This window comes from Salvelinus fontinalis, chromosome 17 (genome assembly GCF_029448725.1).
Source record: "Salvelinus fontinalis isolate EN_2023a chromosome 17, ASM2944872v1, whole genome shotgun sequence".
Taxonomy (NCBI): domain Eukaryota; kingdom Metazoa; phylum Chordata; class Actinopteri; order Salmoniformes; family Salmonidae; genus Salvelinus; species Salvelinus fontinalis.
Window position 1 is genome coordinate 30,991,716 of NC_074681.1, and position 12,752 is coordinate 31,004,467.

The 12,752-nt window shown below is 44.0% G+C and overlaps 1 protein-coding gene and 1 pseudogene across 1 annotated transcript in view; one reads left to right on the plus strand and one right to left on the minus strand.

Annotated features, from left to right (window-relative positions):
- cspp1b (centrosome and spindle pole associated protein 1b) overlaps nt 1–3,836 on the plus strand; it is a 20,540-nt gene extending 16,704 nt beyond the window's left edge. The window contains 3 exon segments of the mRNA XM_055866980.1: nt 2,129–2,232; nt 2,538–2,688; nt 2,870–3,836. Of these exon segments, the coding sequence (XP_055722955.1) occupies nt 2,129–2,232; nt 2,538–2,688; nt 2,870–3,084 (470 nt within the window). The 3' untranslated portion in view covers nt 3,085–3,836.
- LOC129813502 (brefeldin A-inhibited guanine nucleotide-exchange protein 1-like) overlaps nt 3,830–12,752 on the minus strand; it is a 27,162-nt pseudogene continuing 18,239 nt past the window's right edge.

Genomic DNA, 12,752 nt, shown 5'->3' on the forward strand with positions numbered 1-12,752 from the left:
TATATATATATATATAAATACAATATAAATATAGGACAAAACACACAACACTACATAGTTGGTGACAGGCAGTGGCTGAGACAGAAGATTTCTGACTTTATACACTGCACACTTTGCGAGAGGTAGTTAGCAAACCAGGCCAAAGACCCCTCAGACACCAATACTCCTTAGCCGGCCCACAAGAATGGTCTACTGTATCAAAAGCTTTGGCCAAGTCAATAAAAATAGCAGCACAATATTGCTTAGAATCAAGGGCAATGGTGACATCATTGAGGACCTTTAAGGTTGCAGTGACACATCCATAACCTGAGCGGAAACCAGATTGCATACCAGAGAGAATACTATAGACATCAAGAAAGCCAGTCAGATGATTATTGACAAGCTTCCCAATACTTTTGATAAACAGAGCAAAATAGAAATAGGCCTATAACAGTTAGGATTGGCTTGATCTCCCCCTTTAAATAAAGGACGAACTGTGGCTGCCTTCCAAGCAATGGGAACCTCCCCAGAAAGGAGAGACAGGTTTAAAAGGTTGGAGATAGGCTTGGCGATTTATAGGGGCAGCAACCTTAAAGAAGAAAGGGTCTAACCAGATGGAGATTTTTTGGGGTCAAGTTTAAGGAGCTCCTTTAGCACCTTGGACTCAGTGACTGCCTGCATGGAGAAACTTTGTAGCGGGGCAGGGGAAAAAGAGGGAGAAGCATCGGGGATAGTCACATTAGAATGGGTGGGAGATGTTGGAAGGGCAATTAAGTCAAATAGGAATCCTGACATAATGAGTGATTTTAAAGAGCTCAGCCATGTGCTTCTTGTCAGTAACAACCACATCAACAACATTAAGGGACATGGGCAGCTGTGAGGAGGAAGGTTTATTCTCCAGATCTTTAACCGTTTTCCAGAACTTCTTGGGGTTAGACCCACAGAGAGAGAACTGCTCCTTAAAGTAACTAACTTTTGCCTTCCGGATAGCCTGAGTACACTTATTTCTTTGCCTGAACGATAGCCAGTCAGCTTGAGTCTGCCGAGCCTTTCGCTAAATGCAATTTTTGAGTTGGAGTAACTCTGCAAGATCACGGTCGAACCAGGGGCTGAACCTGTTTTTAATTCTCATTTTCTTTATGGGGGTGTGTTTGTTAACAATACCACTGAAAATATCAAAAAAGAAGGTCCAAGCGTCTTCGACAGAGGGGATCAAGCTGATTCTATACCATTTTAGAGGCCAGTTCATGAATGAAGGCTTGCTCATTAAAGTTTTATAGCAAGTGTCTATGACAAATCAGGACAGGTCGTTTCACCGAGCAGCCATTACGAACACAGGCTTTAAAACAGTGATCACCAAGGTCATTACAGAAAACACCAGACTGATACCTATCAGGATTATATGTGAGGATAACATCGAGGAGAGTAGCCTTTTCTCAGTGTTTGGAGTCTTACTTTGTGGGATTGGTGATAATCTGAGGAAGATTTAGGGAGTCCCATTGCTTTAGGACTTGGTCAGGTGGTTTAAGCATGTCCTAGTTTAGGTCACCTAGCAGGACAAATTCAGACTTAGTATAAGGGGCCAGGAGAGAGATTAGGGCAGGTAGGGTACAGGCCGGTGCTGATGGAGAACGATAGCACCCAGCAACAATCAACAAAGAGCTATAAAACCAGCAAATCAAATCAATCAAATTGTTTGCGGACAGACTTGGTGGAGACAACTGAGCACTGAAGGTGATCCTTGGTAAAGACTGCCACTCCCCCACCTTTGGAAGATCTGTCTTACCGAAAAAGGTTATAACAAGAAAAGTTAACATCAGTATTCAAAACACTCTTTCTTAACCACGTCTCATTAGTGACCAACACATTTCCAGATATCATCAACAGTAATACAATCAAGGCACGGCATAGTACAGGGAGAGCTCTACAGTGCTGATTTGACATCTGAATGTGCAAAGGGTAGTTACTTTAAAGAATCTGAAATAAACAAATAAAAATATATTTTATAACACTTTTTGGGTTACTACATGATTCCATGTGTGTTATTTCATAGTTTTGTTGTCTTCAATATTATTCTACAATGTAGAAAATAGTAAAAATGTAAAACTTTTGACTGGTACTGTATATTTAATCAGTGATTTGTCTCCAGATCCCATGGGTGAAACCTTTCCAGTGCCCCCCACACCTGAGCAGAAGCCCCAGCTCTCAGCCAGGGAGAGGAGGAGGCTGGCCAAGAGGGCAGACCTGCACAATGTAAGTCCTCTAACAGTCTCAAATAGTTCAGTTCAGACTCTATCTGGGACCATATTCTCCTAGTGTCTCAGTGGGGGGTGCGGCTGATCTCGGATCACGCCCCTCCCCCGTCCATGCAAACTTATCATGATCTAAAAGGAAAAACTGATCCTAATTCAGCACTGAGACGCTTGACACAAACAGCCCCATGATCCCTACATTGTGAATATGGCCTCACTTCTTAAATGAAGAGGCCAGTGGCAGCTCTCCATTGAAAATGCTATATTCCTCTACCGTCATCATATCTTGTGCTCTGGCTTGTTTAGGAGCGGGTGTGCTCCAGAGAGCCTGTGGACCAGCCAGAGAACTACTCCCACCAGTCAGAGGCCAGTCTCAACACTGAGCAGCATGGCAGAGGGCATAACCACCATAGAACCAAGAGACTGCCGTCTATGAGCCACTACGGCCTCGGAACAGGTGGGTGAAGACCTTGGCCCTGGAAGATGGCAATGATTACATAGAGATAAAACCATAGAGGCTGTCATAGTGTGCCAGAATAGAACAATCTATATCTACTTGGAAGATCTCTCTATGAATGAGTATTAAGAAGATGATGGATGGGTTGTAGGTATCTCTTCACGGTTGCTTTCTTGTCCAGCAGACCTGTCTAGCGATGAAGATGCGTCTCCGCAGGTTTCCCCCCGTGCCCCAGAACCCCGGGGCTCAGTGGATATGGTTGCCATGGAGCCTTGGATCAGACCAGGCACCTCAGAGACTCTGAAGCGCTTAATGACCGGTCAGACCCCACGAGGGGAGAGGCTGACCAGCAGAGTCTGCCGTCCAGGACTGGGAAAGCCCCTCTACCCTTCATAGCTAACCTTACACCCCCCCTCGGGTTGTACTATTGATATTACAGCTTTGTTAGACCTGACAGTTTTTCTGCGCAAAAATAATAACACAAGCATTGTGCAGACAAACTCAGTTGTATCACAAAATGTGTATTTTTTTGTATTGCAACTGTTGTCAAACGCTTTGTACATCAGCTGTACAACCGAGTGTTTAGGGGGCCGACATTTGTACACTGCCATCACTTGGCTTGATGCATCTACGTCAGTGGTCATGAAGACACAGTATCTCAACACACAAAGATCATCTGCTTTAGCTTCTAGATTGATTTTGACTAACTTAGCCCTTTGCTTTTGTATCATGGTCTACCTCTGAAAATGCCTCTTGTTAATTTGCAATGCAGAATTAAGCTTCTTGTGAAAAACGCATAGATTGTACTTTCATGAAAAATATGCAGATTGTCTTGAATGGTAGGCAACTCCATTCCTATAAGGACAGTGTGTGTGCAGGCATTTGCTCCAGTCAAGCACTATTGAAGTTGATTAGTTAAATCAGTTAAGCCTGGCCGTTGCCATCCTCTGAAAGGCGTATTAGAAAGTGATCTAGGGTTGCCTTAGCCTGATGTTCTGAACTGTTCCAAAGACTAATATTTATTCATGTTTTAAATTCATTGTATAATAATGGCACTACCTTTAATGTAAATTGTGTTAATGGCATGTTTTCAAATATTTGTGAAAATGTGACCTCATTTTCAACCTAATTAAATTATTTTAGATAAAGTGTTGTTCATTCTGTTCACCTGATAGCTGTTTAATTTGCATTCTAGAGCATGCGCCCAAGTCATAACAAGTAACTTAAATATTCAGTGAAAAAAGCCAAATAATCCTACAGGAAAATGGGGTCTCTTACAACAGCATAGTGATGTACCTGAAAATCGTCTGTCAACAAAGTTACTTCTATTGCATATCAATGCAGAATTACATCTTTGTACACTTGATTACCACCTGGAACATTCTCATTAATCAGAGTTGATCTAACAAAAATGAATGTATAGCTCGTTCCCCAATGTAACTGACACTCAAGACACTTTAACCCAAACATTATCCTCAAAAATGTGCATCTTGATTTCACAGGTGGCTGAGTGGAGAACATCTCATAAAATTCTCCGGAACGGAGCAAATGGAATTTCAAACACCTGTAAACCATGTGTTTGATACTATTCTGCTCCAGTCATTACCACGAACCCAAGCTTTTTGAAAATGGCCATACGTGTAGTGACAGTGCAGGTGAAATTATTTTGCAAATTCAAATTGTTTTAATTTAAATGTTACAGTATATACATAAAATTGAATAATGTTTACTCATTTTCATACATTAGTGTCATATTCCAAAAGACAAAACTAGAGCCATGGTAAAGGATAAATTTAAGTGAGAAAATGCCAAGAGTGAAAATCATTAACGTTACTCATCCTTTTCACTAGCCATTTTATACCTCAGTTTCATGAGAGATAGAAAAAAGCACACATCACACCCTCCATAATGTTGGTCAGACGGGGAGAAATGAGTAAAATAATTGTATTGTTATTCTAATCATTAGTATGATATTTCTATGCTGTACAGTACCAGGAAGCCATATTGCAGCCATTCATTCAGTGCTTTTGTGGGCCCCACTCACTACACTATTGTCAATAGTATATCTCTGGCCGGCACATCACTGTGTGCAGCATGGAGGAGCTTCCAGTACCTTTCTGCGGGCCCTGTCACTTTCAGCTAACCAGTCCGCTTTAAGAATCCCTTGCGGCCCTCAGAGGGGCAGAGTTCAGAGGGTTAAACATCATCTCTGTTCCAAATTGCACCATATTCCCTGTATAGTGCACTACATAGGAAATAGGGTGCCATTCGGGATGCAGCCTTTCCCTCTCCCACCCCAGAGAGGGACTGTCTTTGGAGCCTGTGTCCTGTGCTGGTCCTGGTCCACTAGTGATGATGTCACTAGCTTCCAGCAAGCCCTAGCTCCTCTCTGGGACTGGGCAGCAGTGAGATGTCGAAGGCATTGCCGATGCGGAGAAAGAACTTACGCAGCACGGCCCGGAGTTCTGGGATCAGGTCAAACTGCATGATCTCACAGAGGAGTGGGTAGTATCTGGATGCATGGGCCTTGAACTGGATATTAGAGGGGATCCGATTAGTTCATTCTCTACAGACGTGAAGGGAAAATTGCGACTAAGCCACCGTCTCAATTAATCTTTCCATGTTTCCTTGCATCCTATCTCCACCTTCTCAACCGTATTGGAGGAGAAAGTCCAAGCTCTCTCCCCTTGGACTTTCTTCCCCAATGCAATTTGAGAACGAGGCGAGGAAAGATTAATTGAGAACTCTACTTTGTGATCGACTCACCCTGTCATTGCTGATCTTCACCACCTTGGTGAGGAAGAGGAGGAGGAGATTGGTCCAGGCTTCCCGGTGGCTCTCTGATGTCAGTGTGAGGAAGTAGGCCAGGGCCTCACTACACCCACTGCAATAAGCAGAGAGACATTACAGAAGTGTGGCACTTATTCCCAGACCCCGACCAGCAGAATATTAGTCTGGTGGAACCCAGCTTGATCTCAGTGTAACTCACATTCTGTTTCACTTTAAATTAAATGTGAGCGCAGCAGTCTGATTGACCAGGCAAGCAAAACGCAGGTTCTTGCCTCAGTCTGTACTACCTGTAATCACTCCTGTCCACAATGGACTAAAGGTTGCTGAACAGGATGCGTTTTACTGTTTTAACACAAGTCAATAACACAATTTCCTCTTGCTAAGTTCTTACTTGAGCAGTCGTCTCTGCACCTCTTCCCAGGCTGCCTTGCGGCTGTCGTCTGTGTACATGCGGGACTGGATGCGGAGGCCACAGGCCAGACTGTTAGTCTCCTGCTTCAACAGGTTTGGTTTGGACTTCCCCTTGAAACCTGAGTAACACACATGCTGTGAGACAGCTGTTTGTCATTAAGCCATTCAAATGTCACTGTTTACTAATTCCACAACATCAGACAAGAATTCCATGTAGAATCCCATATAGAGTAGTAATTTACATTTACATTTAAGTCATTTAGCAGACGCTCTTATCCAGAGCGACTTACAAATTGGTGCATTCACCTTATGATATCCAGTGGAACAACCACTTTACAATAGTGCATCTAACTCTTTTAAGGGGGGGGGGGGGGGTAGAAGGATTACTTTATCCTATCCTAGGTATTCCTTAAAGAGGTGGGGTTTCAGGTGTCTCCGGAAGGTGGTGATTGACTCCGCTGACCTGGCGTCGTGAGGGAGTTTGTTCCACCATTGGGGTGCCAGAGCAGCGAACAGTTTTGACTGGGCTGAGCAGGAACTGTACTTCCTCAGAGGTAGGGAGGCGAGCAGGCCAGAGGTGGATGAACGCAGTGCCCTTGTTTGGATGTAGGGCCTGATCAGATCAATTTATAGGATCTCTGTGTCATAAGAGGTCATGATTATAGCTTGGGACGGCAGGTAGCCTAGCAGTTAAGTGCGTTGGAAGTGAAAAATCTGTCGATGTGCCCTTGAGCAAGGCACTTAAACCTACATTACTCCTGTAAGTCGCTCTGGATAAGAGAGCTGCTAAATGACAAATGAAATGGGATGATCATTTGAAGGTATAGGGGGTTCTTAGTCATCCAGTCACCCACCTGCCTTCCACAGGACAGTACTCTGCTCGTTGTTGGAGTTGAAGGCCTTGGCGAAGCGGTGGGACTCTAGCAGACATCCCAGCAGCTTGAAGAGCTGATCTGAGGTCAGATAGCGGTACATTCCCTGGTCCTGGGCCTCCAAGAAGACGTCTGCATCTACTGGGTCTCTTTGGAGAGGTTGACAGCACCACAATGCTCAGTTATAACCAAATGTTAGTCAGCCATCCTGATTGTTTTATTAATTAATTTTACTCTTATTTTATTAGGTAAGTTGACTGAGAACACATTCTCATTTACAGCAACGACCCAGGGAATAGTTACAGGGGAGAGGAGGGTGGGAGGATGAATGAGCCAATTGTAAACTGGGGTTGATTAGGAGATGGTATGTGGGACAGATTGGGAATTTAGCCAGGACACCGGGGTTAACACCCCTACTCTTACGATAAGTGCCATGGGATCTTTAGTGACCAGAGAGTCAGGACACCCGTTTAACGTCCCATCCGAAAGACGGCACCCTATACAGGGTAATGTCCCGATTCACTACCCTGGGGCATTGGGATATTTACTTATTTTAGACCAGAGGAAAGAGTGTCTCCTACTGGCCCTCCAACACCACTTCCAGCAGCATCTGGTCTCCCATCCAGGGACCAAGGATTCATAACTTGTTTTGTCATTGTTTGTAATAACATTGACAGCCCATCTCAAAATATGATTTGTCATAAGATACATTTTGCCCTTACTGTCTTTCCCTTCAGTTATTGAAACTGTGTGACTTGAGTACAAACTCCATGGTTACCTGTGCAGCAGCCAGGTTCTCTGCATCCTCCTTCCTGCTGCTGGCGGGGTAGAAGACCATGTTGTCTATGGTCTGGATCAGCTCCAGCTGCACCACACACTTAATGAGCAAGCCTGAGAATAACCTCTGCTCCTGCACCTCTGCAAAAACATTGAGAGACACAGGACAGGCAGCGTGAGCGACAGGGAGAAACAGAGGGAAAGAGGAATAGCAGGTGGGAGAAGAGGCAGTTGCTGTCCCCACTTGCTTCAAGATGTACACCATTGTTCCTGTACCCAAGAACGCATAAGGTAACTGAACCAAATGACCCCGTAGCACTCACTTCTGTCATCATGAAGTGCTTTGAGAGGCTAGTTAAGGATCATATCACCTCTACTTTAGCTGACACCCTAGACCCACTTCAGTTTGCTTATCGCCCCAATAGATCCACAGACGATACAATCGCCATTGCACTGCACACTGCCCTATCCCATCTGGACAAGAGGAATGCCATGTAAGAATGCTGTTCATTGACTATAGCTCAGCCTTCAACACCATAGTACCCACCAATCTTATCATTAAGCTTGAGGCCCTGGGTCTCAACCCCGCCCTGTGCAATTGCGTCCTGGACTTCCTGACGGGCCAGCCCCCAGGTGGTGAAGGGAGGAAACAACACCTCCACTACACTGATCCTCAACACAGGGGACCCACAAGGATGCGTGCTCAGTCCCCTCCTGTACTCCCTGTTCATCCATGACTGTGTGGCCACACACGCCTCCCTTAATCATCAAGTTTGCAGACGACACAACCATAGTAGGCCTGATTACCAACAATGCTGAGACAGTCTACAGGGAGGAGGTGAGGGCCCTGTGGTGCCAGGAAAATAACGTCACTCTCATCATCAACAAAATGAAGGAGCTGATTGAGGACTTCAGGAAACAGCAGAGGGAGCACGCCACTCTCCACATCGATGGGACAGCAGTGGAGAAGGTGGAAAACTTCAAGTTCCTCGGCGTACACATCACTGACGATCTGAAATGGTCCACCCACACAGACAGTGTGGAGAAGAAGGCGTAACAAACCCTCACAAACTTTTACAGATGCACAATTGAGAGCATCCTGTCGGGCTGTATCACCGCCTGGTACGGCAACTGCAGGGCTCTCCAGAAGCTGGTGCGGTCTGCCTAACGCATTACCGGCGGCACACTGCCTGCCCTCCGGGACACCTACAGCACCCGATGTCACAGGAAGGCCAAAAAGATCATCAAGGACATCAACCACTCGAGCCACAGCCTGTCCACCCTCTTATCATCCAGAAGGCGAGGTCAGTACAGGTGCATCAAAGCTGGGACGAGACACTGAAAAACAGCTTCTATCTCAAGGCCATCAGACTGTTAAATAGCCATCACTAGCCAAGCACCACCCGGTTACTAAACCCTGCACCTTAGAGGCTGCTGCCCTATATACATAGAATCACTGGTCACTTTATCAATGGAACACTAGTCACTTTAATAATGTTTACATACTGCTTTACTAATTTCATATGTATATACTGTAATCTATACTACTGTATTTTAGTCAATGCCACTCTGACATTAGTCGCCCTAATATTTATATATTTCTTAATTCCATTATTTTACTTTTAGATTTGTTTGTATTGTTGTGAATTGTTAGATATTACTGCACTATTGGAGCTAGAAACACAAGCATTTCGCTACACCCACAATAACATCTGAAAAATATATGTGTATGTGACCAATAAAATGTTATTTGAGAGACAAAGGCATTGGCAAGGGTGAGAGAAAATCTGGGGAGGGCTGTCTAGGAGCCAGGGAGTAGGGACTTGCCCAGTAAACCGTCAAACAAACTCACTGGCTGGGGTCCTAGCTTTGGGGCCGTCCTCATATGTGCCTGAGGAGCCACTGTACGTTCTCTGCCTCTGGTTCTCCAGGGAGATCCTGTCCACACTGCACAGTGACTGCTGGTCCTCTGTACGAGTCTGAATGTCCACTGACTTCTGGGATATGGAGTCCTGAATACACCAGAGAAGGACTTGTATGTAGCTTAGATTCAACACAGCATGCTTATCGCAAAAACCATTCCACTACCACTGCATTGGTTGACATGACTGACCAGTGGCTCAATGCTATGGATAATGGCAAGTTTGTGGGTGTACTATTTTTACATTTCAGTGCAGCATTTGATTTAGTGGATCAAGAAAGAATTTTGACAAAATTAATGCATTATGGTTTTAAGGAGGTAGCATTGAATTGGGTACAGTCATATCTAACTGACAGGAAACAGTACACCTATATCAATGGTTAATTTTCTTGGGCAGCTGCCTTGGGCCACTTCTTTATTTAATATATACCAACGACCTTCTCTATGCCTTAGTTGAAACTCAAGCGACTATATTTGCAGATGATACTACAATTTATACAGCAAGACAATCGGTTCAACGGGTACAGCAGGCTTTACAAGGAGATTTGGAGAATATCAGGGAGTGGGTTTGCCAAAACAAATTTGTTTTAAACACCAAGAAACCCAAAGTTATGTTGGTCTGTTCAACTAGGAAAAGGCCAAAACAGCATGGGATACAATTAAGTATGGGAGGAGTACAAATTGAAGAAGTGGCAGAAACCAAACTATTGGGAGTGCAGCTAGACAACTGCTTATCATGGTCGTCTCAAATAAGTAATCTATGTAAAAAAAAAAATATTAAAACAGCATGCATAATCAGAAGGATAGCTAAATATTTACCAGGAAAAATTATTCAGCTAATAACACAAGCATTAATTGAGAGTCAGGTGAACTACTGTTCTCTGGTCTGAGGAAATGCATCATCAAGTAAAGTTAGGAGGCTGCAGAATGCACAGAACAAAGTAGCAAGGATTGTTTTAAGGTGGAGATATGGTTCTTCTGTTGCAGTCATGGGCAGTGTTCTTGGTTGGTCATCAATCGACAAGATAATTGAAAAAAACATGCTTATTTTATTTCATAATATACATAATTTAAAACGGTCAAGTTCTATTCACAACGATATTCAGTTGGTAAGAGACAGACATTCCGTAAATACTCGGAATAGATTGTCCATCATCTATGCGTTATCCAGACAGAAAAGAGAAATAGGCAAAATAACATTTCGATTTAGAACAATAAAGAAATGGAATAAATTAACTGAGCAAACTAGAAACCTTTCAATATATACATTTAACCATTATTTTAAAACAATTTAAATATAATACATAGAAATTTTGTGGGACTATAGTAGATGAAGAATCAATATTTTTTAGATTGAGTATTTATTGAGTTAGTATATTATGTATGTTTGTAATAGTGTGTTATATGTGAAAATGTGTTTGTATTATAAATTGTATTTTAATGTTTAAGGACTCTTGGAAGATTAGTCCAAATGGGGACTAAAAGAGATCCAAATCAAACACACCTTATCATACATAATCACAATTCAGCATGACGATCCCATTTCTATGAGAGTGTTAAGAAGTAGTGTACTGGGAAGTCAGTGTAAAGTCTCAAACATAAACCAAATAAATGGTAAAAGGGGGGTGGCAAACACAGATGAGTAGTAAACCTACCAGGTTTGAGGGGTCGTACAGTGGCATCAGCTCTCCCTCCATTCCTGCTGGTCTCCACGTCAACAACCTAAGGAGAGGATGCCCAAGAGAACAGAGTCCACCGTTCTAATACAGAACAGAGTCAATCTACTGCTGTTATCACCTCTAGGTGGTCAAGTTCATAGAACATAAAAACATACACAAGACAGTCAATATGAAATCCCTATTGTAGTAAAGCACTTCCTGTGATAGCAAAAGGGTCTTACGCATGAGGGATGGTTGTTTTGAAGATGTCCAGTATACAGTCGCAGGTTTTGTCCCACGTCTCTGGGTGGAACTTCCCCCTGTTCAGAATGACCACGTTTTCCAGAGAGTTGGTCCCTGAGCGCGCCAGCTGCTCGTTGTCTGAGGAGAGACAGAGGTCAGAGGGAGGGTGAGTTTTTATTTTATTTTATTTTATTTATTTTACCGTTATTTTACCAGGTAAGTTGACTGAGAACACGTTCTCATTTGCAGCAACGACCTGGGGAATAGTTACAGGGGAGAGGAGGGGGATGAATGAGCCAATTGTAAACTGGGGATTATTAGGTGACCATGATGGTTTGAGGGCCAGATTGGGAATTTAGCCAGGACACCGGGGTTAACACCCCTACTCTTACGATAAGTGCCATGGGATCTTTAATGACCTCAGAGAGTCAGGACACCCGTTTAACGTCCCATCCGAAAGACGGCACCCTACACAGGGCAGTGTCCCCAATCACTGCCCTTGGGCATTGGGACATTTTTTAGACCAGAGGAAAGAGTAACTCCTACTGGCCCTCCAACACCACTTCCAGCAGCATCTGGTCTCCCATCCAGGGCCTGACCAGGACCAACCCTGCTTAGCTTCAGAAGCAAGCCAGTAGTGGTATGCAGGGTGGTATGCTGCTGAGTTAGAGAGGGGAGCGAGAGAGAGAGGTGGGAGCAGTTCAGAGGTAGAGAGAGCAGGTCAGAAAGAGAGGGGAGAGAAAGAGAGCAGGTCAGAAAGAGGAAAGAGAGAGACCAGGTCAGAGAGCGCAGGTCAGAGAGAGAGGGAAGAGAGAGAACAGGTCAGACAAAGCAGTTGAGAGAGAGAGAAGAAAGCAGGTCAGAAAGCGAGAAGGAAGAGAGAGAGAGAGGCCTAAAACTCTTGAGGTGTTTTAGATGAGACATGGACAACAAGACCTCTTCTCTCACCTTAATGTACACACAGTACAGTTGAGACAGGATATGGTCCAGGAGAATATCACTGAGAAACTCAAAGTACTGAGTGAAGACATCACAGATGGCGTAAAGTGCATGGTACAGGTGGTAGTCATCCATTCAGCTTTCTGGGTTTAAAGGGGAAAATGAAGCTCATTAGTATACAGCAGTTGGCACCTTATTCCCTATATAGTGCTCTACTTTTGACCAGGACCCATAGGGCCCAACACACGCTATGTATTCTGACTATGACACAAAGTTCCTTTCAACTTGAGCTTCTTACCTCAGTTTGCTGCTCTGGCAGTTTCATGTTGTCATGAACAGATCCTGCCACCAGTGTTTCTCGTAGGTGTGACCGTAAGTCTTCATAATGTCAAACATCACAGTCAGGCCCCTAGAGCAATGACAAGGAAACAGGGATGATTTATTAGTAAAGGG